The sequence below is a fragment of the Rhinopithecus roxellana genome, chromosome 8 (genome assembly GCF_007565055.1).
Source record: "Rhinopithecus roxellana isolate Shanxi Qingling chromosome 8, ASM756505v1, whole genome shotgun sequence".
Lineage (NCBI taxonomy): Eukaryota > Metazoa > Chordata > Mammalia > Primates > Cercopithecidae > Rhinopithecus > Rhinopithecus roxellana.
In genome coordinates, this window is record NC_044556.1 from 19,575,588 (window position 1) to 19,602,632 (window position 27,045).

The 27,045-nt window shown below is 37.8% G+C and overlaps 1 protein-coding gene across 2 annotated transcripts; it reads left to right on the forward strand.

Moving 5' to 3' along the window:
• The first annotated feature begins 420 nt into the window (after positions 1-420).
• Positions 421-26,180, forward strand: CDC7 (cell division cycle 7). 2 transcript variants are annotated; one of them, XM_010370385.2, is made up of 12 exons: positions 421-531; positions 1,236-1,413; positions 7,671-7,754; positions 8,077-8,212; positions 11,701-11,794; positions 11,880-12,022; positions 13,166-13,415; positions 14,051-14,146; positions 14,928-15,106; positions 15,905-15,987; positions 20,564-20,713; positions 24,460-26,180. In XM_010370385.2, exons 2-12 carry the CDS (start codon positions 1,299-1,301, stop codon positions 24,852-24,854), a joined length of 1,725 nt encoding a protein of 574 aa, XP_010368687.2. In that variant the 5' UTR covers positions 421-531; positions 1,236-1,298; the 3' UTR covers positions 24,855-26,180. The 2 variants fall into 2 exon arrangements, with proteins under 2 accessions (XP_010368687.2, XP_030792724.1); XM_030936864.1 differs by having other exon boundaries at positions 446-460.
• Positions 26,181-27,045: the final 865 nt, after the last annotated feature.

A 27,045-nucleotide genomic window follows, 5' to 3' on the forward strand; every position in this document is an offset into this window, starting at 1 on the left:
ACGCTACACACTGCCTTCCTGCCACTGTGCTGATTTCTACTAACACAGTCACAAATAATCAGCATTTTCTGCTTGTTTTTAACGGAAAGTAGGGCACTCAATGAAAAGGAAATAAAAGCAGAGAGTCAAGAAAGTGCCTTCTATCCATGGAGTACCCAAGTGTTGTGCGGCCACGGTATATAGGGATGTGTCAGCACTTGACGTTTTTCCCTCTCTGAGCTAGCTTCTTTCCTGGAAATCATGTTGGGCCCTTAGCCTTATGGTTCATCCTGTTTTTTAAGATCATCCCGGGGTTTCATTCCCATAACCGCTCTTCCAGCTAGCCAAGGCGGCGGGAAGAAACCCCTCCCTCTTGCGCAAGCGCCCAGTAGCGGAATCCGCTGGGTCGAGGGCTTTAGTGTGCGCATGTGCAACGAGAGCCGCGGCGGGAAGTGTTGCGCAGGCGCATCCGATCCACACGGTAGGTGGGGAGCTCTTGGAGACGGCGACCCAGGCATTTGGGGAGCCACAGAAGTCGTACTCCCTTAAACCGTGAGTTTCAGACGGTTTGTTCCATGGCGCGGGATTGTGAGGGATTAGGAACGAATTCTGGATGGTGACTTCGGTTTTCTCGCCGTGCAGTTCCTTTCCCCGTCCCCCTTCGGATCCCTACGACCTGCGGCGGGAAAGTCGCGCGCCTGCGCACTAAGCATCTGGTTCGGTCTCTGGCCCGAGGGAAGCCGGTCTTTTCCGGCTGACCTCGCGGCCAGCGCTGGTCGGAGGATTCCCATTCATTAACCCATTTCCTCCTCCGCGCAGTACTCTTAGCCAGGGTCGTATCAGTTCTCCATCAACTTGCGTGGTGCTTTGGACGAGCTTCCTGGCGCTCCCTGTCAGTGGCGAAACGGTTTTCTCGCTCAGTCCTTTTCCTGACTTCAAACCGCCCCCGGCGCTCGGCCCCTCCCCCACGCGGTCCCGCAGGCTGCGCCGGACTCGCTGCCTCGCCGTTTCCCACTGCGCCCGCTGCTGGGCGGGTGCCCAAGCCGGGAAATTCTCCCTGCAGCCCCCTGCCGGCGTTTCTGATAGGTGAAAATAAAGCACATGGAATTCCTTAGAAAAGGCCACAGTATGCCCTACTGTGGAGGTTTGGACACATGGTGCGTTTGAAAATGTTTGCCCCTTTGGGGGCAGTGGCATGTTTTTAGTGCATGGTTTAGCGAGTGATCTAAACTTCTCCAGTGTTCTAATTTTTACAGCTGCTTTGATTCCCCTGTGGATGTAACCCCTTAGCTGGCATTTTGCATCCCAATTGTCTTGTGATGGAGGCGTCTTTGGGGATTCAAATGGATGAGCCAATGGCTTTTTCTCCCCAGCGTGACCGGTCTCAGGCTGAAGGCTCTTTAAAAAAAAACGAGCAGAATTTTAAACCTGCAGGTATGTGTTTAATTCCAAAGATGTACAGTCGCAAAGATTTTTCAGGCAACAATTTTGTGTTTTCAATTGCTGTCAAAAAATAAGTAGATTGAATCTTAAAGTGAGTTGTGTGTTTCTATAGGACAGTGTTTTAAAACAGCTTCGTATGATCTAAATGTAGGACTGAATTGCAATTTGGAAGACGGTAATACAACCCGTTTTACGGTTGAAGTTGCTATGGTCATCAGTATTGGTAACTAAGAATGCAGAAATTTGATGATGCCCAAATTAAATTTCTCTTCTCTACCTGTGTTCTTATCTCTACTCACCACATTGCCTTAAGCTTAAATTTAGAAATTGACACTGGAGATCATCACTTAAGTATTCAAAAGCAGAACTCACAGAGAAAAAAATATGAAATGTTCGTAGCAATAATAAAGCACCATATCTCAGTGTACAGCATGAAATGTTGTTTGGCCGTAAACCAGACCTTGGGGTGAAGAGGATAGGGTCAAGCAGTGCCTGCTCTTGTACACTCGCATGTATGCTTTCATTTCTGCTCTGGCACAGGACCTGGGACATAGCAGGTATTTGTTAATAATAAATATTTGTTAAATGGAGGAATTCTAGTTGACTGTATTTTTTTTTTCTGAAAGGGTAGCCAGATCATCTTTTCCATCTTTGTCTGAAGTGAATTCTGTGCTTGTCCAAAAGATACTTATTTTGACCTTTAGTCCATATATTCTTTATAACCCCACCCTAGAAAAATATGACATCACATACTTTCTGCTTTGATGGAAGTCAGTTATCCCAGTTACCTAAACTTGAAACTTTAATCTTCAGCTGATGCTTTTTATTCGTTCCCTATATCGTCACCTAGCTTTATTTCTTTTTAATAGGTATGGCATTGTGTCTTCTTTCCATTCCCATTTCCACCACGCTAATTCATTTCCTTACACTTTGTTCCTGATTTACAACAGTTTCTCACCTATGCTGCCTGCTTGCACTTTTCTGTCTTTCAGTTCATCTGGTACGTTGGTGCTAGAATAATCTTAAAATGCCACTTTCATCCAGTTACATGGATACTGTTCCTCTTCCTTTCCATTTTTCCAGCAGTTAGCTGTTTTTTTAGTTCATCTTTCCCTTACTAGTCATTGGACACATAACACAGTAACACAGTCATTGTAGTATTCTTTTTCTATTGCTTAGGACTGCATTTTGCCTCCACTGTAAGCCCCTTGGCGGCAGTATCTCCTCTGGCTTCTGAAGTATGTTGTGACATCAGCAGAGTATCTGAATGGATGACTCTGACTTGGTTCTGGCATCTTGTTTAGGAGAATGCCACTATTCTAATATTCTGAAAGTCTGCTGGGAAGTAAAGAATGGGGTGAATTTTATTCCCGATTTCAAAAGTTTTGTAGCATTTATGTAACAGAATATTGGACATTATAAATAATACGATAAATTATAAAACACGCTAAAACTTCACTCTTGCGGCTCTTTTTAAAATATGATCCTTAATAACAGCTAAAGTTATATAAACATAACTTCAATGGGGAGTAAAGCCGATGAGGTCCAGGCACATAACAGTCTCGTAATCTAATTGGGAAAGTAAATCAAATTAGATCATGAGACAGGTATATGCCTGCATCTTATCAGCTTTACTCCTTATTGAAGTTATATTTTTGATTGGATGTTTTATATATCTTTGCATTCCCAGAGCTTAACAGTGTCCAGCACATAGTAGGTGCTTGAAAATATTTGAATGAATGATTTAATGTAAGGATATAAAGTAAAATACTTAGTGTAATGAATGAATAGCATGTCTCTTTATTTTGAGGTATTTGTAAGATTTTTTATAACATTTTTCTGATAAACATGATTATTGAAAGTTTTGAAGTAAAGAAAACCAAAATAAAGTCTTTTCGCATTATTGAACTATTGCCTGAACCGGAGTATGAGATCTTATTTCTGATCTCCATTTTTTGTTTAATATATATCTTGAATATTGCTGATGTAGTAAATATTCTACAACTGGATTTAAGAACCATTGTATATTATATTATATTTAATCACCTTTTACTGTTGACCCTATAGATTGTTTCTATTTTTTCCTATTAAGAAAAATGCTATAATGCACAAACTATCTGGCATAATATTGGTCAAATGTTTATTCTTTCACTAATTTGGCGAGCCTTTTTTTTTTTTTTGGAGACATGGTCTCTCCGTCACCCAGGCTGGAGTACAGTGGCGCAATTACAGCTCACTGCGGCCTTAACTCCTGCACTCAAGCCATCCTACCCCCTCAGCCTCCTGAGTAGCTTGGATTACTGGCATGTGCCACTACTCCCAGCTAATTTTAAATGTTTTTTTAGAGATAGGATCTTGCTATGTTGCCCAGGCTGGTCTCAAACTCCTGGCCTCAAGCAATCCTCCCATCTTGGCCTCCCAAAGCACTGCAATTACAGGTATGAGCCACCATGCCTGGCCAGTAAGCTTGTATTTTTTTTTTTTAAGTATCTTACGATATGCCAAGTTTTAATAAGTGAGAAAGATCTGTTCAGTGAAAGAATGATGTATAAACTCTATATTGAATGTCTCCTCCATACTGGTGAACTCTACTGGAAGGAAGGCTTGCTTCATTCTGTTTGTTACAATGACACCCTTAGCCCATGCTTCTGAAGTGGGCTATGGGTAACAACTGGGACAGATCTAGCTTATGGCTATTGTCACAATGTAATTATTATTCGTGCTACCTTTTCACTCAAGAGTGTCCCAGTTTGGGCTTACATTATATACTATCCCCTAGTTACAGGACATATAAAACAGAGAGTACATGAAGCCCCAGAATAACCATGACTGTATTCATAGAGTGTCAGTTTTACTCCATGATAAGATATTGAAAACGTTTCATTTACATGATGAATATTTATTAAGTGTCTATTATATACAGACACTTTTTTAGGTGCTAGGGATAAATCAAAGCATAAAACAAATTAACACCCTGGTAGTTAGACAGTAGACAGTAAACAAAAGAAATAAATACTAATGTTCAAAAGTGATTAGTGTTACAAAGAAAATGTAAAAGGGAAGGGGAGATAGGAAGTATTGGGGAAGGAGATTGTAATTTTAGTAAGTATAGTTTGTCATAGCCTTCTGTAACATTTGAGCTAAGACTTCAAGGTGGTGAAGGAGTGAGCTGTGCAGATATTTGGGGAAGAGCATTCCAAACAGAGGAAACAGCAAGTACAAAGACCCTGAGATGGGAGTGTGCCTAGCATTCAAGAATAGCAAGGAGGTCATTGTGGCTAGAATGGGAAAGGTAATTGGAGTGAAGTCAAAGAGACATGTAAAGAGACTTTCTAATGGAGTGAGATGTCGAAACCATTAGAGGTTTTGAGCAAAATCGTGACAAGGTGACTTAGCTTTATCAGAATACTCTGTTTAAACTCTGTTTGCTGTGTTGCAAGCTGACTGACTGCTGCATTACAGATAGACTACAGGCTGGTAAGGAGTGTAGTTAAGGAGAGTATTGGTATATTAAAACCAAATTGGATATATTATGTAGCAGAAAACAAAAGTTACTTAAAATGTCAAAATAGAAACCTAGACCTTCATGTATAAAATAGAGGCATTTAAATAATTTTTAGCATATTGTAGACTTTTCAGGGTCCTCCTCCAATCCTCAAAGTCTATTTCATTTGTCTGTCTCTAGTACTGTTTTCCAGCTTTTGACATGAATGCACTTTTCTGCTTTCTGCTCTCATTTCCCACTTCAGAATTTGAGGATATTGCATTCACTTTGGTTGCCAGGAAGTGTTACTGTTGTTTAAAATTGTTGAAGTTGTTCTGAAGTGACAGGAAACCTTAATAAACATTTTGAGTTTTGTAAAGAGGAGTAGGTACATAGTAAGTGAGTAGTGGTGTGGAAGCACCCTTAATGTTTCTCCTCCCCTTCACATCTGTTCTCCACTTGTCATTTTTCTTCTTAAAAACTTTCTGTAGCTTTCATGTGCATTCTCTCTTCTCTTCCTCAGCCACATTCTATTTCTATCATTATTATTATTATTATTATTATTATTATTGAGACAAGGTCTCCCTCTTCTATCGCCCAGGCTGGAGTACAGTGGCATGATCATAGTTTAGTAACCTCAAGCTCCTGGGCTAAAGGTATCCTTCTGCCTCAGTCTCTGTAGCTGAGACTACAGGCCTGTGTTACAAAGGCCAGCTGATTTTTTGTTTGTTGGTTTGGTTTTTAACTTTTTTAAGAGATGAGGTCTCAAACACCTGGCCTCAAGCAATCTTCTTGCCTTGGTCTCCTAAAGTGCTAGGATTACAGGCCTGAGCCACCACCCCAGGCCACATTGTATTTCCTTGTCTCTCAGCCCTCCCCCTGCCCTAATCATCCAAGCCTTTTTTGTTTTTTGTTGTTGTTTTTTCTTGTTACTGTCTTTACAGACGTAGTTAATTTTTCCTAAAGTGTTTTCTTCAACTTTCACTACTTGGTGAATGCTTCAGAACAAAACTTAGCCATCAACTGAAGGCTTCCTATCACCTTCAGAAATCCTCCGCAACCTAGTAGTATATGCATTCTTTTATTACAGGTATCACCTTGTATTAAGAATAATAACATGTGTCCTCTACTAAACCAAGCTCCTAGTGGCTGCACCACATTTATTAGTTTTTTTTACATGCCCATTGCTGAGCATTTTTTAAAACAGTATTTATTTAAATGAATTAGTTCTAGCCAGGTGTGGTGGCTCATGCCTGTAATCGCAGCACTTTGGGAGGCCAAGGTGGGCAGATCACTTTAGATCAGGAGTTCGAGACCAGCATGGCCAACGTGGTAAAACCCCGTCTCTACTAAAAATACAAAATTTAGCTGGGCATGGTGGTGCGTGCCTGTAATTACAGCTGCTCACGAGGCTGAGGCATGAGAATCTCTTGAACCCGGGAGGCAGAGATTGCAGTGAGTGGAGATTACATCACTGCACTCCATCCAGCCTGGGCAACAGACTCCATCTCAAAAAAAGGAAGAAAATTAGAAAATATATGTATAGTTAAAATAAAGGAATAAGTTCTGTAGACATCAGCAACACCTCTGTGAAACTGGGCAAATGATTTAACCTCCCTGAATTGAGTTTCTTTATCTGAAAAATCAGGATAATAATTCCTGTTCTGCCAAGTTCACAGTACTGTTAGGAAGATCTGAAAAGATAATGCACGTGCAAGTGCTTTGAAAATGTCTTAAACTTATGCTACATAGGGCTAGTAGAGCCTAGATACTGTAATAAAATCTGAAGAGTCTTACCTAGTTCTCTTCTGTATCCAGTAGTTTACTGGGTTTTGTATTATTGTGTTCCCTTGTTTTCACTATGTACATTTTTATAAAGAACTGATATTTATTTAAAAGTAGCAATTTATCTGTAGTCAAGGATAGAGAGTACTACTGGCAATTGGGATAAATTTTTTAAAATACTTTTTACATGCTTGAGAGCTTTAGTAGGCCTTCCCTCTGAAAATATAGGGTGACTATTCAATACATAAAATGTTACCAAGCCTTGAAGATTTTGTATCTTTACGGGAAATAGTTTTCAAGAACATCGCAATGTGTCCTTCTCATGCCATCTAGTGATCACAACACAAATTGTTTAGTCATTTTATTTTATTTTATTTTATTTTATTTATTTATTTGTTTATTTATTTTTTTGAGACGGAGTCTGGCTCTGTCGCCCAGGCTGGAGTGCGGTGGCCGGATCTCAGCTCACTGCAAGCTCCGCCTCCCAGGTTCACGCCATTCTCCTGCCTCCGCCTCCCAAGTAGCTGGGACTACGGGTGCCCGCCTCGTCGCCCGGCTAGTTTTTTGTATTCTTTAGTAGAGACGGGGTTTCACCGTATTAGCCAGGATGGTCTCGATCTCCTGACCTTGTGATCCGCCCGTCTCGGCCTCCCAAAGTGCTGGGATTACAGGCTTGAGCCACCGCGCCCGGCCAGTTTAGTCATTTTAAAAATTTGGTGGTTTTTCATGTTGTAATCTGTACCGTAACAATGTATCTATTAGTATATAATTCCAGTATAGTAGAAATTTGGTGTATTTCATTTTTGTCTGTTCAAGAGGTGTGTGTGAGTTATAGCAACTTGATAGGGTTTTAATCTTACAAGTTTTATTAAAACTTTTATTTATAATGTTTTATAATTTCATTTAGCTTTTTAAATTTTAAGAGACTATAAAATATACTGTCATTGATTAAAAGTCTAAATTTTTGTTTCCTTGAAAGGTGTTAAAAAAGATATTGAGAAGCTTTATGAAGCTGTACCACAGCTTGGGAATGTGTTTAAGATTAAGGACAAAATTGGAGAAGGTAATTTGGGGATATGCTTTACTATTTTTACAAGGTCTTTTTTCCCTCCTGTTTTCCTTTTGTAATCTTGGTTTTCATTACTATTTCTTATTGAGAAATATACCACTTTTTAGACTATTAAGACCGTAGTTTTATTACTAATTATGGTAACAGCTTTTCTTTTTCAACCTCAAAGAAAGAATAAATAATAAATATTTACAGTAAAATGAAATCCTGTTTTAATCTATTATGCCATTGAAACAGTTTTTACAATCTTTTATGATTGTTTCATTAACATTTTTAAAAACCCCGATGTTGAAAAATTTAATACATTGTTTTACAGGCACTTTCAGCTCTGTTTATTTGGCCACAGCACAGTTACAAGTAGGACCTGAAGAGAAAATTGCTCTAAAACACTTGATTCCAACAAGTCATCCTGTAAGAATTGCAGCTGAACTTCAGTGCCTAACAGTGGCTGGGTAGGCAATTTAAACATATTTTAATTGAACTTGTATATAATTTATAAGATTTTAAAGTAGATGCTTAGCAGGGATGAGGAGATTGTATGTGAATTAAATACATTTTTCAGTCAAGTGTTTGCAATTTGCTAGCACTTTCCTTCTAACCTTGCAATAGTTAGTTAAATTTATAGTAATTCTTTTAGATTGGATTTCCCTTGAGGCTGGGCTTGATTTCCTGTCTTTTATCACTGCTTTTTGTAACCTTCCTGCCAAATCATAAACCTTGGCTTTCATGGTTTACATTATTTTGTAAATGTAGGGAACTCACATTTCACATTTCCCCAGCTATTGACGACCTCATCTAATATTTTATTTAGAATAATGGAATCATCTGGTATGGTTTCTCTCTGCTGGGTCATTTCTGTCAACATATGGACATGATTTAGTATCTTATCCTCCTAAACTGCCCTCCTTCTTCCACCTGCTCCATCATTTCTTTGTTCCCCCTTAACAGCCAGACTCCTCAACAATGATCTGCATACATTGTTTTCATTCCACACCTCCCTTTCACTAAATACTGCGGCTGTTCTCCTCTAAACTGGAAACTATAGAGTCAGCCATTACTCTAGGCATCATTTAGCACAATTGACTTGAACCCTTATCTTGACTTCTGTACTGCCACACCCTCCTTGTTTTCTTCTTCCCTCATTTGGCCTTTCATTTTCAGTGTCTTTGCCAGCTCTTCCACTTCTATCTGACTCCTAAATGTTGGAGTTCCTCATGCTTGCTCTTGGGTTTCTCTGTATTCTCCTTAGTGTCCTCCATTTCCACATGATCTAAAGTAATGATTCCCACAAGTATATAGTTAATCTCAGACCTTTTATGGTAACTACAGGTTTGTATATATCCACCTGCCTATTTAACATTTCCACTTGGTGCCTGATAAATATCTCAAACCTAATATGCCAAAACTAAACCTTAACATGCCAAAAATAACCCCACGACAACAAATGTTCTTATCTAGCCATCTCTGCAAATGGCCCATCTACGCACTTGTTCGGGCCAGAAACCTAGAAATCATCCTCATTTTCTGTTTCTCTCCTAAACCACATTAATCACTAAGTCCTAACCATTTTGCCTCTAAAATATATCTAGAAGTTCATCCATGTCTGTCTTCTCTGCCACTACCTCAGCTGAAGCCTAGACTATAACTGTAGCCTGCTGCGTCTTTCTCCCCTTCATTCTGTCTTCACACAGCAGCCAGAATGATCTTTAAAATGTAAAATATATGGCCGGGCGCGGTGGCTCAAGCCTGTAATCCCAGCACTTTGGGAGGCCGAGACGGGCGGATCACGAGGTCAGGAGATCGAGACCATCCTGGCTAACATGGTGAAACCCCGTCTCTACTAAAAAATACAAAAAAGTAGCCGGGCGAGGTGGCAGGCGCCTGTAGTCCCAACTACTCGGGAGGCTGAAGCAGGAGAATGGCGTAAACCCAGGAGGCGGGGCTTGCAGTGAGCTGAGATCCGGCCATTGCACTCCAGCCTGGGCGGCAGAGCGAGACTCCGTCTCAAAAAAAAAAAAAATATATATATATATATAAAATATATATGTATGTAACTTAAATTGGGTAATTAGTTCCCCCACTTAAAATCTTTCAATGGTTTCCCTATGTACTTTGAAAAAAAAATTCAACCTTCTTATGCCTATCTTCCCAGCTCCCTCACTGTGCTCCATTTCTTTAGTTTATCGAATTTGTCTCAAGACCTTTCTTACCTCAGGGCCACTGCCCAGACTGTTTGCCCATTCAGGAAGGCCTCTCCCAGTCATTGCCTGCTGACCCTTTATCCTCTGATCTGAGCAAGAGTGAAACTGGACACAGTAGTTCATGCTTGTAATCCCAGCACTTTGGGAGGATTGCTTGAGGCCAGGAGTTTGAGACTTGCCTGGGCAACAGAGCAAGACCCCATCTTTACAAAAAACTTAAAAATTGGCCAGGCAGGGTGGCACACATCTGTAGTCCCAGCTACTTGGGAGACTGAGGTAGGAGGATCATTTGAGCCCAGGAGTTTGAGGCTGTAATGACCTGCGATCGCTCCACTGCACTCCATCCGGCGTGGTCAGCAAAACAAGACCCTGTCTCTAAGGAAAAAAAAAGAGTGACACTGCTTGAAATATGTCTTCTCTGAATTAAATTAGATTCTCCTATTTTCTTTTAATTGTCGTAGCATCTTTTGATTTTTTTCAAAGCCCTTACCATAATCTGTCATTATAAGTTACCTTGTTACTATCTGTATTGTCCACTAGGTAGTAAACTCCATGAGGACAGAAGTTCTGTAAATTTTATTCACTGTGGCATTACTAATGTCTGTAATCCCTAACAGCAAATAACAGTGCCCACTAAATATTGAATGAGTGAATAAGTAAGCCTGTTTGTTTCAGCCCTCTGTGTATTATAGAAGACAAGAAAATGAGATGGCCTCTGTAAAGAATGCTTGCATACATTCTTGTACCATAAATGTGGTCATTCCCTTTTCTATACTTTAACTGTCTCCCTCTACCACTTTTTCTTTTTCTGTGCTTAAAAAGGTACATGCTAAAAATGTCTTCATCTGATCTTACAATTCAGTCAGGCAAATTTTCGGCTCAGCTTCCATTGTATTATATTTTCCTTCCTTCTGTTTTGTTTCTTCCTTTCCACTTAAATTGCTGTCTTAAAAATTACCAGTTAATTATTCTTTGCCAAACTAAAAGCCTTCCCTCAGTTGTTATTCTGTTTGACTTCCATGCTAATAACTCTTCCTTCAAAATTCCTTTCTTATTTGGCTCTCTAACTTGACTTCTTCCAAGCTTAGTTTTCTTTTCTCACTATTAATTTTCATGTCTCTAGGTATCATTTCTCTGCAAGTACTCTCACTGACTTCTCAGTTGTCTTAAGGTTTTGTCCCTTATCTAGATATCGCTATCAAAATGATGAGGTCTGGTTTTAGCTGCTTCTTTTACTGCCTTCTTTACTTATGTTTTGATATCTCTATTGTTTTCTTACTCAGGCTCAAAATCATAGAAATCACCTTTGTCCTATTTTCCTCTTTTATGAAGCAGTGTAGCATAATGATTAAGAGCATATATCTGGAGCAAAACGCCTGGGTTCAAATCCTGGCTGTATGATCTATTAGTTTAGTGACCCTAATTTATTTATTACTGTTACCATCTTATCTGCTAAGTCTTATTAATCTTTTCCCTTTTTTCTCACTGCCACTTCCCCAGTTACAACTATAATTACCTTGTTGGAATTATTATAGTAATCTCAAAACTGGTGCTATTTTTGTTTTAAAAGATAACTTGAACACAAGAACACAAGTCATTTATGTTTATATTATGATGATTTTAAGTCAGTTTTCTAGCAATATGTATGCATTGCTAAAATTGCGGTTTTTAAAATTAGGCATAAAGTTTCAGTCCCTCTGACCTTTCCTCTAAAAGTTCATTGTGCATTTTTCCACTAGGGGGCAAGATAATGTCATGGGAGTTAAATACTGCTTTAGGAAGAATGATCATGTAGTTATTGCTATGCCATATCTGGAGCATGAGTCGTTTTTGGTAGGTTTTAATATTTCTTGAATTTTTATTAGCTGAATATTTCATTGCAAGCAATATTTGTAACTCATTTCATTCATTATTTTAGGACATTTTGAATTCTCTTTCCTTTCAAGAAGTACGGGAATATATGTTTAATCTGTTCAAAGCTTTGAAACGCATCCATCAGTTTGGTATTGTTCACCGTGATGTTAAGCCCAGCAATTTTTTATATAATAGGCGCTTGAAAAAGTAAGTATGAAGAGTTACTAGAAAATATTTACCCTATTTCTCTTTTAAAAAACAATTTTGTTGTCTATATTTAAGGTATTGAACATGATGTTATAACATACATAGATAGTAAAAAGGTTACTATTGTGAAGCAAATATTTCGGTTACCCATTTTATTTTTGTTTTTATGGCAAGAGCAGCTAAAATTTACTCATTTAGCATGAATCCCATATACAATACAGTTTTATTACCTGTAATCTTCAGAGTGTGTGTTAGGTCTAGATTTATTTATCCTACATAACTGCTACTTTGTATCCTCTGACATATATCTCTTAGATAGAACATACTGCAACAGCCATGCACAGATTATTTCTGTTTCAGTTTCTTTGTGATTGGGAAGGGAACTGTGGTGAAGAAGAAGATAAAATTGTATTCATGGAACAGTGTACATTATTAAGGTATACCTTGATTCAGTGGAAATAGCCTGAACTAACAGACTTAGAGTCTAATAATTTTTGACCTTAGACATGTCTGTTACTCTGGACTTCATTTTTCTTTGGACCACATGATAGCCAATTTCCTGTTTTAACACGAAAGTTTTATTTTTATGTATACTTTTTAATGCTGATTATAATTATAAGCTGAAAATAACATAAATACCTCTATGTAATGGATCGTATTGAACATAGTAAGATTATAACTTCTTTTTTGAGCTTTTATACCCCTGACTTAAATTTTCTTTAATTGGATCAGATTTTAAAACCATGATTTTAATTTTTTAAACTTGCTTAACTGGAAATTATCTGCTATGATGCCATCTCTGCCACCATCAGAGAACAAAGGATTGTGTTTTTGTTATATATTCCTCTTCTGCCTTATGAACCCAGACCACTGGAAAAAGAGAACATTTGATTGATTGTGGGACACCTCTTAATTTGCAATCCAAGTTAGCTGTTAAATTCTTACTTTGTCTGGAAAACTTATTTTTTTTTCTTTTCCAGAATGCTATAAATTCCCCCCCCCAAAAAAAACAGCAGAATGTTGTAAATTCCTAATTGATCCCAAAAAGAATTACAGTTTTTATGAGGATGGTTTGAGAGTATTACAATGTTACTAAGCTTTAATTGTTACAGATAAGTAAAAATGCTTAATTTTGTCTCTTAGGTATGCCTTGGTAGACTTTGGTTTGGCCCAAGGAACCCATGATACGAAAATAGAGCTTCTCAAATTTGTCCAGTCTGAAGCTCAGCAGGAAAGGTGTTCACAAAACAAATCCCACATAATCACAGGAAACAAGATTCCATTGAGTGGCCCAGTACCTAAGGAGCTGGATCAGCAGTCCACCACAAAAGCTTCTGTTAAAAGACCCTACACAAATGCACAAATTCAGATTAAACAAGGAAAAGATGGAAAGGTTCTCTCTCTTTTATTTCTTAAGTACTGACACTGTTTTAGAAATGTACTCCTTCAGCCAACAGAGGGAGATACAATACTAGGATAGTACTTGTAATTTTAAAAACTTTTTTTTTACATTTGTTATATGTATTCAGTTGATTGATTTTTCACTAAGATTTGTACTGAATCATTTTGGTTACTATTTTAAAACTAAAATTTAGTTTGTCAGTTTATAACGTTTGTCATTACCTATTATGAAATCATATTTTATGACAAAAATGGAAAATATTACATTTTCCTTGCATGTTAAAAAGTTCAGATTATCCTTTTTAAAATAAAGCATTAGTTATAGGGGAGGAATTCTGAAGTGTCTATCTCCATTTTAGCTGCACAGCAAAATGTAACATCCATGCAGGTGGTTTTTGAATTTTTTTAGTTACATATATTTGTGGACTATGATAACATTGTATGGGTGTTGAATTCTGTCTAGACTATTTTCTCCTTTCACAGAAGTGGTTTGGTGCCTGAGAATGACTTGGATGCAGCTGTTTTTGTTTCATCTCACTTAACTCTTTCAAAACTATGGCAGAGTACAGCTGGCAGAAAGTGTTACAGATATAATCCTTATTTTCCTTGTTTTTGTTGGTATTGTAGGAGGGATCTGTAGGCCTTTCTGTCCAGCGCTCTGTTTTTGGAGAAAGAAATTTCAATATACACAGCTCCATTTCACATGAGAGCCCTGCAGTGAAAGTAAGTAATGTAGCTTAATAGCATAATGGTCAGTCAGTCATACACTGAAGAGAATTTAGGTAATAACTAGATTAACATTTATTATCAGAACTTTTTTTAAAGTAGAGTTTGGCTTTGGCAGAAGGTATTACTGCTTTGAGCATTTAGTCAAAACTTGTTTTCTCCAGTTTTTTTCTGAACTTTTCTGGTGGAATTTTTTCTCATTTTTGGTTAGCTGACTATTACTGCTCTTTCTCTAGAGGAACATTTAGAACATTAAGGGCTTTTCTGTCATTGCTAGAGTGTGAGCTCCATACAGCTAGCCAACTGTTCTGACACATAGTTGATAGTGTAAAGATGTTTGTAAAGTTAACAAAATCATCATCAACGTAGATGATTTCAGATTGACTTAGGATATCTTGTGACAGCTAGACAGCATGAGCAACAAATTAAAACTGTGATTTTAGCCAATGTACTTGTGCAGTTTACAGTTCTGAAATGGAGTTAGACACTAGAACATAACTGTTTTATACTTTGGTAATATATCAGGAAAAGTTCTAATAAAGTATAAGTCAAATATTGGCCAAGCTAGGACCAATGAGTAAAGTTTAACATAAGGTGACTTTGCAGAAAAACCCAAGAAGACCTTAAACATTTTAATAGACAACTGTTTATTTACCGTCCAATAGCCATTCAGCAGTTTTTAAAGTTATGCTTCTGCTATTGCTTTTTGCCATACTAGCATTTTAGGACATCGTGTTAAATGTCATGAAAATAGAAAAATAAGACTTTTCTTTTACAGCTCATGAAGCAGTCAAAGACTGTGGATGTACTGTCTAGAAAGTTAGCAACAAAAAAGAAGGCTATTTCTGCAAAAGTTATGAATAGTGGTGTGATGAGGAAAACTGCCAGTTCTTGCCCAGCTAGCCTGACCTGTGACTGCTATGCAACAGATAAAGTTTGTAGTATTTGCCTTTCAAGGTAATGTGTTTTGATGGTGTTATAAAATCACCAGCATGCTGCCATTAGAAATTGCATTGATTTGGGTGGATAATTTTGTGAGTGCAAGGGATCAATACAGATCAGTGCATTACAGTGGGCCTTGATGCACAGCAGTGGTATCTTGAAGAGCAAATGATAACAGTTTTCATATATTATTTATTTAATATGGATATACTCTGGAAAACACATTTGCTCTTATATGCAAATAAGTGGGACGGGGTGGCTTTTAGAAGCTTCGAATCACACATTTTGCTTGCTGATGTAATCTTTTCTGTTTTCTCCTTTTATTCCCATTTATGTGGAGTAACCAGAACCAAACAGTAAGAGCTCCTCTCTTACTCCCACCTCCAACTCTTTGATTCATAAATTTCTCCCTTTCCTTCAAGACTTGGCTTTCATAAAGCCTTTCCTGATTAACTCACATATATAAGTGTATCTGCGATCAATTACTCCAAACAGAAATGAATTTTTATACCTGTGAATTGCTATTGGGTTCTATTTTTCTATTGTGGCTCTTATTATCCACTACTGCTTTTTCTTCTTGGAGGTTATTTTAAAACTTTTCTGGAGTAAGTCCAGGGAACTAGTAGAGGGGTAAAGAACAGTAGAAGAAAAATCGAGGCTTTTTATCCCACTAGATTATCATTTACTTCATAGTAACACTTACTATATAGGTATCGAGGCAAAATTTACTGTGAACTAAATTGATGAATGTTGTCTTTTAGACTTACATAGTTCAACTTTAACATAATTAGAGAAATCTTATTTCATCTTAAGGCGTCAGCAGGTTGCCCCTAGGGCAGGTACACCAGGATTCAGAGCACCAGAGGTCTTGACAAAGTGCCCCAATCAAACTACAGGTATGTTGTACTGGAAATACAGAACCCAATTAAAATGGATTGTCCCAGATGTATTTTATTTTATGATCTTTGTCTATTTATAACTAATATTTGAGCTCTTCTGCTTTTATTTAAGTTATGTAAGCAGTTCTAGCAGTGTGGCATTCCTATTTTTGAGCTAATGCTATTCTTTATGAAAGTTTTTAATCCTAATGTTGCCTCTCTTTTTTTTTTAAACAGTTTATTCCATAGATTACATTTTGCGTATTTATTTACAAGATGATCTTACCATCTTGTAAATAAATACGCAAAATGTAATCTATGGAATTTTGTTGACATCAGCTTTGTGGGGGAAAAAAATTATGTTTAATAGTTTTTGCCAACCAAAGACTTAAAGCATTTTATTTGCTTGCTTAATACCTCAAAAATTTCCTGTGATGTAGATATAATTGTGTTTGATTAAAATTATTTTTGTTATATAAACAATATAATAGCAGTTAGAAGGTTTTGAAAAAGAAAAACGTCTTCCATAATCTAAAAAGTTGTCATGGAGCTGGAATTCAGGAAACATCTTGAATGAATAGATGGATCCTGCTGTTCACTTGGATTATGGGCTTTGAAGAAATGCATTCATTCATTGAATGTCTGTTCTTGCTTGCTAATGATAAAATAAATAAATAAATGAGACCATCTGTTCACACTCTAATCAGGACACACCATCAAATAATTATAAAATAACCTGTTGAGTATGGTAGTAAAACTTATACAAGGTATTTAAGGAGTATCTAACTATCCTAACCCAAAGAGATTATGAAAGAAGTGACCTCTTAGAATGTAAATTGGGCTGGGAGGTTAGCATAGAGGCATGAGCCAAGGAACTCAAGAAACAGCATACAGAAAACTAAAAAGGTTTCATTTTGGCCGGGCGCAGTGGCTCACGCCTCAATCCCAGCACTTTCGGAGGCTGAGATGGGCGGTTCACCTGAGGTCAGGAGTTTGAAACCAGCCTGGCCGACATGGTGAAATCCCATCTCTACTAAAAATACAAAAATCAACTGGGTGTGGTGGTGTGCACCTGTAATCCCAGCTACTCGGGAGGCTGAGGCAAGAGAATCACTTGAACCCGGAAGGCAGAAGTTGCAGTGAGCTGAAATCACGCCATTGCACTCCAACCTGGGCGACAGGGCAAGACTTCATCTCGGAAAAAAAAAAAAAAAGTCTAATTTTGCTAGAATATTAAGATGCAAGTTGAGGAATGGTGAGAAATAAACCTGGAATGAGGTAGACAAGGTCAGACCACAGTTGTTACAGTTTGGACTATATACTGTACATATAATCAAGTGAAAGAAGTGGCAATGGTATATTCTAGATGGATCATTCTGGCAGGCGTTCAAACAGTTTAGCTTTTGGAGAGTGGTGGCATGAATTTTTCCAGGTGAGAGGATGAAAATGTGAATGAGGGTATTGGTAATAGGAATAAAAAGAAAAGTGAAGGGTTGGAAAAGGCAGAGCTTGGTGGATAATTGGATGTAGAATTTGGGTGTGGTATGGTGAGGGAAGAGGGCATTCAGGATGTTTACCAGATTCCTAGCTTGGGAGACTTGGATGTGTACCAGTAACCAAGGTGGAGAGTAAAGGAGAAGTAACTGGTTTACAGGGGAAAGTAAGGTTGGTTTTGGGTATAATTGGTTTGAGGTATTTGTGGGACATCCAAATAGAGATGTCCAACAATCAAAGTTAAGTCTGATGCTCAGCGAAGGAGCTGGGCTAGAACTGCAGTTGAATGTCATCATTATATAAATGACAGTTGAAACCATGAAGTGGATGGACCAATCAGGGAGAGTATACAGAGGGAGAAGTTAAAACTCTGAGGAACATTAGTCAGCACTTAAGGCTTGGAGAAAGCATTGAAGGAGCAGGCAGAGGTACCAAAGGAACTAAGAAAGGCAAGTGGGGCCGGGCACAGTGGCTCACGCCTGTAATACCAGCACTTTGGGAGGCCAAGGCAGGCAGATCACTAGGTCAGGAGTTTGAGACTAGCCTGGCCAATATGGTGAAACCCCGTCTCTACTAAAAAGTACAAAAAATTAGCTGGGCATGGTGGTGCGCACCTGTAGTTCCAGCTACTGCGGAGGCTGAGGCAGGAGAATTGAACCCAGAAGGCAGAGGTTACAGTGAGCCGAGATTGCGCCATTGCACTCCAGCCTGGGCAACAGAGTGAGACTCCCTCTCAAAAAAAAAAAAAAAAAAAAGGTGATACGGTAGCCGAAGGAACGGAGCAAATAACCTGGTGATACCAGGAGGTCAACAATTAGGAGAGATGTCCCTTTAAAAAAAAAAAAAGAGCTTTTTAACATCAAGTTGAGCTGGTTGTAATCTTTAACAGCCAAAATTAAGAAGATTAAAATTTCTATAGTGGGAATGTAAATTAGTACAACCACTATGGAAAACAATTTGGATGTTCCTCAAAAAACTAAAAATAGAGCTACTACATGATCCAACAATCCCACTGCTAGGTATATACCCAAAAGAAAGAAAATCAATGTACCAAAGAGGTGTCTGCACTCCCATGTTTGTTGAAGCACTATTCATAATAGCCAAAATTTGGAAGTGACATAAGTGTCCATCAACAGATGAATGGATAAAGAAAATGTGGTACTTACACACAGTGGAGTACCATTCAGCCATGAAAAAGAAGATCTTGTTGGCCGGGCGCGGTGGCTCAAGCCTGTAATCCCAGCACTTTGGGAGGCCGAGACGGGTGGATCACGAGGTCAGGAGATCGAGACCATCCTGGCTAACCAGGTGAAACCCCACCTCTACTAAAAAAAAAAAAAATTCAAAAAAAAAAAAAAAAAACTAGCCGGGCGAGGTGGCGGGCGCCTGTAGTCCCAGCTACTTGGGAGGCTGAGGCAGGAGAATGGCGTAAACCCAGGAGGCAGAGCTTGCAGTGAGCTGAGATCCGGCCACTGCACTCCAGCCTGGAGGACAGAGCGAGACTCCGTCTCAAAAAAAAAAAAAAAAAAGAAGAAAAAGAAGATCTTGTCATTTGCAACAACATGGATGGAACTGGAGATCATTATGTCAAGTGAAATAAGCCAGGCACCGAAAGACAAGCATTGCATGTTCTCACTTATTTGTGGGATCTAAAAATCAAAACAATTGAACCCATAGAGAGTGGAAAGATGGTTACCAGAGGCTGAGAAGGGTAGTGGGAGGGTGTGGGGGACGTGGGGACTGCTAATGGGTACAAAAAATAGTTATAAATGAATAATCCAGCATTTTGGGGGGCCAAGGCGGGTGGATTGCTCGAGCTTAGGAGCTCAAGACCAGCTTGGGCAACATGATAAAATCCTATTTCTACCAAAAATACAAAAAAGTAGCTGGGTGTGGTAGTGTGCACCCATATTCCCAGCTACTCAGGAGGCTGAGGTGGGAGGATCACTTGAGCCTGGGAGGCGGAGGTTGCAGTGAGCTGAGATCACACCACCACACTCCAGCCTGGACAACAGAGCCAGACCCCATCTCAAAAAAAAAAAAAGAATGAATAAGACCTAGTATTTGATAGCACAGCGGGGAGACTATAGTCAATAATTTAATTGTACATTTTAAAATAACTAAAAGAGTACTTTGGGAGGCTGAGGCAGGCAGATCACTTGAGCCCAGGAGCTTGAAACTAACCTGACCAATGTGGCAAACCCCCCCCCCCCCCAAAAAAAACCCATCTCTACTAAAAATACAAAAAAAAAAAAGAGCTGGGCATGGTGACACGCCTGTGATCCCAGCTACTCAGGAGGCTGAAGCATGAGAATTGCTTGAACCTGGCAGGCAGAGGTTGCTGTGAGCTGAGACTGTGCCACTGCATTCTAGCCTGGGCCACATAGCGAGACCCGTCTCAAAAAAAACCAAGAAAAGAATATAATTGGATTGTTTGTAACACAAAGGATAAATGCTTGAGGGAATGGATACCCTATTTTCCAGGATGTGATTATTACACATTGCACGCCTGTATCAAAACATGTTATATACCTCATCAATATATATACCTACTGTGTACTCAAAAAATTAAAGTCTTTACAGCCACACACAAAAAAATAAAATACTTTTTAAAAAGTTTCTATAGCAGCAGTTGGTGCTAGTGGCAGCTGAAGAAGAGCTTCTAATGTTCATTACTTTTCACTAAAATGAAAGCATTTTGACCAGTATGGTATGTAATTCTCAAGGATCATTCAGATTTTTTCCCTCTTAGCTGTTTTTGGATTCCTTTTGATCCTATAAAATGTTCATTTACTTATTGTTTCCTAATGATTAAGTATCCTTTTAAATTTACCAACATGTTTTTTAAGAAAGAAACATCTTTTGCAGTGAGGATTCTCAGTCCTGGTTGTACATTAAAATCACCTGAGGAACTTTTTTTAAAACATTGATGCCTGAGCCCTACTTTGGAACTGTTCAATCAAAATCTCTGGGTCTGGGCATCTGAATTTTTTAAGGCTCCCAAGGTGATTCTAATGCATAGTAAATGTTGAGGACTATTGATTTAGATGATAAAATTATACATTTGAAATGTATTTTTAAAATTTGTCTTCTATTGCAGCAATTGACATGTGGTCTGCAGGTGTCATATTTCTTTCTTTGCTTAGTGGACGATACCCATTTTATAAAGCAAGTGATGATTTAACTGCTTTGGCCCAAATTATGACAATTCGGGGATCCAGAGAAACTATCCAAGCTGCTAAAACTTTTGGTAAGCAGTTTTGTATTATAGAACAAAACAGAATGCCTTTGATTATCTCCTACAAATCACTTAATAAATTAGTATGAAATTTTCTTTACAAATAAACATTCAGTCTTGATAAAGTTCTGTAATATTAAGTAGAAAATTCTTCAGTTGCTTGAAAATAAACGTATCACCTCTCCTCTATACATATAATCATTTAATCTTATTAAGCACAAGTAATACACTTTTGCGGTATTTAAAGTTTACCTGTGTAATTTTGTAAGAATAAGGAGTAAAATCTTAACTCCTTTTAGTTATGGTTTGACTTTTATTACATACATTTACCTTTAATAATATGTTTTACTTTTTTATTGTATTTTAAACATCAGATGTACTACGTCTTGGTACTTAGAGTGTCCTTGCCTTAAATGATCTTAGGCTGTACTAACAAGTAAACAATTAATTATTAATACAGTATAATAAGGATTAGGGAAGAGAATAGAAATTTGTGTTGTCAGGTTGTGTAGGTTTATGGTAGCAGAGAAGCAGAATGCATAGAAGGCCTTAACTGATGGGATATTATTGTAAGCATATATTGGACATGGATGTCATCTCCTTAGCACGCAAGTTCTTCAAGACTGGGGTGTGCAGTGTACTTCATAGGGCACGTGAGAATTATCTCAGCCTTGCTGTGGCCAACAATCTGAACTCAAATGCCTGTTTAATGTTTATTTTCCAAGCTCAGTTATAGTTAATGCTTTCCAAGGAATAAGTGGGATTGAGTCAGCTTACTACCACACAATACAGAACACCCCAGGAGATAAAGGTTCAACCAGCCTACCTTAAGAGTAGCTGGGCTGCCTTGTGCTCAGCCCCAGGATCAGTGGGTCTTAACCGGGGTTGCCTGTCAGAATTATCTGAGAATCTTTAAGAAATACATATGCCTGCCCACTCTGCCTATTCTTGGAAAATATGATTCAGAAAAATAAGATACTTAGGAAGGCTCCAGCCTTGTTAGTTTGAAAAAACAAGTGATTTTGACTAAGAAACTACAGGTGTTTAAGAACCACTGCAAAAATTACTGCCGTAGCTTATGCACTAGTGCTATAGTCCAATCTACAAGAAAAACTGGGTGGTTGTGAAGAAAGCCTCTTAATAGAGGCTTGCCAAAATATGTTTCTACAGCAAAGTCGGTCCACAATTTGTAACTATCTTGTACTTATTGTAAGAAAATTTTATTTGAAGATAATAGGATGAAATAATACAAGGGAAAAGTGACCATGAGTGGAAAACAAGATTGATATCTTAGAAATGGCATTCTTACATAATAATAAACATAACAAGTATGTTTATTCTCAACTGAGAAAACTTTCATCTACTATTGAATAACTTGGTGAGAGGTTTATGAACGTCAAGTTTATCAGCCAACACCAAAATATTTTATTGAAGAGCTTGAATCCTCCCCATTGGTAATCCAAGTTATAGTCAGGGCCAACAATGGAAGTACAACATCTGACACAAAAACACTCCAGATCAAGTGCCATGATAGCAAGCAAGAGATTTTAGAGATTTATCATTGTAATACTTGTTCTCATATTTGAAAAAAAAATAGGACCAGGCGCGGTGGCTCACACCTGTAATCCCAGCACTTCGAGAGGCTGAGGTGGGCGGATCATGAGGTCAGGAGATGAGACCATCCTGGCTAACATGGTGAAACCCCATCTCTACTAAAAACACAAAAATTAGCTGGGCATGGTAGCATACACTTGCAGTCCCAGCTACTTGGGAGGCTGTGAGGCAGGAGAACCGCTGTTGAGGCCAGGAGACGGCAGTTGCAGTGAGCCAAGATTGCACCACTGCACTCCAGCCTGGCAACAGAGCAAGACTGTCTCAAAAAACAAATAATAAAAATAATGCCATAGGACTTGTCTCAGTTGTATTAGTATGACATCTGTAGTTATTTTAGTCAGATCTTACTATAACTTTGGACTGAGTATCAAAGCCTCAAAATTTCAACAAACACAACTGTGTTCCCCTTTGTAACCTGAAGAAATGACTTAGCTGAGATTAGCAGTGAGATCACCTTTACTTCTCTTATCTGTAACCTACTCCACTGTCCTCAGCCCTTAAACCTGGCTCCATTGTGGGTTGTCATTTAGTACTCAGTGAATTGTATTGGATACATTAAAAAGAAGTCTTGAGCTGAAACAAATTCCTGACACATAGTAGTCTATAACAAAGTATGTTGACGATTGTGTTAGTTGGAGTTATTTTTCCTGAATATTATAAATGAATCTTCTTTTTGGTCATATAAAAAAAGCATATTGTATAACTTGGGGACATGCTATAACATATACTATTAATTATTTTATGACTTCAGAACAAGCTAATAAAGGAATAAAACTATGTGAGTATTCCCCTCTGGCTCTGATTTTCCAGAGAGAATAGGAATGATAGAATCAGTTCAAAAGTGAAAAAGGATTGGCGTATTGTATCCTCATAGAATTTGGTTTTTGGTAATTGTTTCTTTTGTTTCCTCCCTCTCCCTCCCCTCTTTTTCCCCTGGCTTAGTTAAACACCAGTCCAGTAGTTAGTTCAGAATAGGTAAAGGTAACTTTTTATCATCCTCAGCCAGATTAATGACTTTGTTGACAATCTGCATTCCCAGAAAAGTATCTAAATGTTATGGTACTTATTGTTTAGTACATTTATGTTTAATAAGTAAATGCAAGGCAAAAATAATACATGATTGCCATTTGCGTGATTAACGTCTTTTTGCACATCTGATAATAAACCCATCAGGAAGTTGTTTCAGACATTTATATTTTTAAAAACTGAGATATAGTTTGTTTATTTGTTCATTCAGAAGCATTTATTGGGGCTTTATGTATGCCAAGTACTATTGCAAGTCTCTGCTTTGACAGAGCTTAAATTCTCCTGAGGGAGAGAACATAAATACTATGAGAAATGAGTGGTACTGAGAAAGATAAAAGGAAAAGGGGAGGGAAGAGGCTCATTTAGAATAGGTTGGTCAAGAACAGCATCTCTAAGGATGTATGTTGTCATTTGAACAGAGTTGTTGAAATGAATAATGCCTTTTTGTGTAGTCCAACAGACATTAACTGACCACCTAATATGTACCAGGCATAAGTTGGGTTTGGGGGGTTCAAAGATAGGTAAGACAGTTCCTACCTTCAAAGAGCTCACAGTCTACTAGGTGGGACAGACATATATAGGATAGCAAAAATAATAGTAGAACTCCTCCCAAGATACAGTAGAAGCTGAAATTGATCAATTCTCTCTGAGGGTGTCAAGCCTGAGGTGATTCTTGATCTGAGTGGTGATGCCAGTGAGAGTGTCCTGGGCACACAAGGGGTGCAGGGCATCCTAGGCAAAGACAGGAGTCATGTAGTCGAAGACATAGAAGACTGGAAAGGAAGTAGAGTAGGGGCGTGGGAGCTGCAGCTAGTTAAAGATTGTAGAAGGATAAGATGAAGCTTGAGAAATTGGCAGAGTCAAGTGAGTGCCTGGCATAGCTTAGTAAGTCACTGCTTTCTACTTACTATCTCCCACTTTATCTCCCACTATGCAATTCAAATACAACTTAAATATAGCATGTGGTGCTCTATCTCACTGTATGTGTGTGTGTTTGTGTGTCCGTGTCCATAAAGCATATGTTTGAACTTTCATGTTTCTCATGAGAGAGGCTTCTGATATACTCAAATAATAAAAGGGCTTTTTCTGTTGTTGTTTTTTTATTCTTTTGCTTTTAGGGAAATCAATATTATGTAGCAAAGAAGTTCCAGCACAAGACTTGAGAAAACTCTGTGAGAGACTCAGGGGTATGGATTCTAACACTCCCAAGTTAACAAGTGATATACAAGGACCTGCTTCTCATCAACCAACTGTTTCAGAGAAGACTGACCATAAAGCTTCTCGCCTCATACAAACGCCTCCAGGACAATACTCAGGGAATTCATTTAAAAAGGGGGATAGTAATAGCTGTGGGTGTTGTTTTGATGAGTATACTACCAATTTAGAAGGCTGGAATGAGGTACCTGATGAAGCTTATGACCTACTTGATAAACTTCTAGATCTAAATCCAGCTTCAAGAATAACAGCAGAAGAAGCTTTGCTGCATCCATTTTTTAAAGATATGAGCTTGTGATGATGGGTCTTCATTTAATGTTTACTGTTATGAGGTAGAATAAAAAAGAATACTTTGTAATAGCCATAAGTTCTTGTTTAGAGACCAGAGCAGGATTAATAATTTATTTTAACATTTTAGTGTTTGGTGGCACATTCTAAACTATAGATTAAGAATACTTAAAATGCCTGGGATAGTTGTTGGGACTAACAACATGATTTGAGTTAAACCTACCTAAGTAGATTTTAGGTGGGTTCCTTATTAGGTCAGATTTTTAGTTTCCCTAATTACCTTTCACTGACATATGCAGAAAAAGGAGCAGTTTTAGTTTTAATTAATTACAATTAACGGATGTGATGAGGATTAAATGAATCAAAAGACTTAATTTGTAGATTTTTTTAGAGTTATGAGCTATGTATACTTTGGGGAAACAACCTGGTGCTGGTACTCTAACAATGTAAGTAAAGAAGATAATTTCCTTTTCTAGAGGTACATATTACGCCTTTTATGAACACTAAAACAATGAGGAAATGTTGGTCATGGGGCAAAGTATCACTTAAAATTGAATTTATCCATTTTTTAAAAACACTTTATGAAAGCATTTTAGTGTGAATTGCCATTTTTTCTTAATGGCTTCTCAATTTTCTTCCTTCTCTGCCCCTACCAAAAACACATCTCCTTGGAAATTATATGGTGCTGACCACAAAGTTTCTGGATGTTTTATTAAATATTGTATGTGTTTACAGTTGGGAATTTAAAATAATATATACACTGGTTGATAAAGGGAAGCTGCAGGACCAAGGTGAAGATTAATAGTCCAAATGCTTTTCTTTTTTGAGGTGTATATTTTTTCACACCATCTTAGATATAATTAGGTAGCTGCTGAAAGGAAAAGTGAATACAGAATTGACAGTATTATTGGAGATTTTTCCTCTGCATAGAGCCATCCAGATCTCTGTATCCTGTTTAGACTAAGTCTTAGGTGGGTTGGGAAGAGAGAAAATGAAGTAGGCAAAGAGAAAAGGACCCAAGATAGAGGTTTATATTCAGAAATGATATGTATCAATGGCAGCATATCAAACTTCCTATGGGAAAAAGTCTGGTGGTTGGGTCAGCTGACAGATTTCCCATTTAGTAGTCATAAAATACAGAAATAGTTGAGGGACATATATTCATTTTGTTATTTTGAGCATTGGTAGGTCAGTATATCTACCTAATCTGTTTGGTAATTATAGGATATATCTGTATAAACCATTACCATTTATCTGCTCTGTCTTATGCCATAATCTTAAAAAGAATTGAATGCTCTTGAAGTTGAATTTGTATATTTAATAAAGTTATCCTTTTATATTTTTTATGTCAGAGTACTCATTTGAAAAATAGCATTTTTTTTTAATTGACCACTGGGAATATTTTTCTTTTGAGATGGGTGAATGATTATATTTCTTCAGCAAATAGGTAGCATGTTAATGAAACAGTCATGTTAACACATATTCAGAAATTAAAGAGAAAGAAAAATTTACCAAAAGGGTAGATAGGGAGACATTCTCTAAGAAAGTTTAAAATTCAGGGCTGTTGTTTTAACTTTCCATTAATGGCAAAGAACTTGATTGATCCTGAGGGGGATGTAAAAGGGAGCTAGTGTTTTTAAAGATACCTAGTGTTACAAATTAGTTCTCGGGGAATTTCAGTCCCACTGAAGAATATTGCCTCAATTTTGGACAAATATTCCCAATGTGCTAAATCAGAATTGGCAGGGAGCTTCTATATGCATATTCTTTAGGTTTTTACGCCTTCTGAAGACCATTTTTAAATAATGGGAAGTGTTTCTAAAAGATTTGAATCAGGCAAAATAGTCATTTCTAGGGATAGACTAAGAAGGTAACTAGTTAATGCCATTTCCTCTTAATCAGCTATTTTTCACTGTCAGTTTTTAAAAATTCCTACTGCTCAGGCTCGATAAAACTGTTAAGGGTATTTTCACTTAAAAAGCCTTAGACATTTAGAACTATTAATATAACAAGCTACAAGTATTGGTTTTTGAAACAGGCTGAGCTCTAGCATTTTTAATGAAACTTTTCCTTATAAGGAGATGATTGTAGTTGTCTTAATGACCTAAATAAAAATGTGGTTCAATAATGGTTATTCCAAGAATTAATCATAGTTTATTTCAAGATATGAAACAAGTCATCAAGTAAAACGTTAATCTTAA

What these genes read in the sequence shown, in the direction of transcription:
- CDC7 (XM_010370385.2), top strand. Translation starts at nt 1,299, where the DNA reads ATGGAGGCGTCTTTGGGGATTCAAATGGATGAGCCAATGGCTTTTTCT. An exon ending in AACAAGGAAAAGATGGAAAG is followed by an intron (nt 13,416 to 14,050) that starts GTTCTCTCTCTT and finishes TTGGTATTGTAG; the next exon opens with GAGGGATCTGTAGGCCTTTC. An exon ending in CCAAGCTGCTAAAACTTTTG is followed by an intron (nt 20,714 to 24,459) that starts GTAAGCAGTTTT and finishes TTTTGCTTTTAG; the next exon opens with GGAAATCAATATTATGTAGC.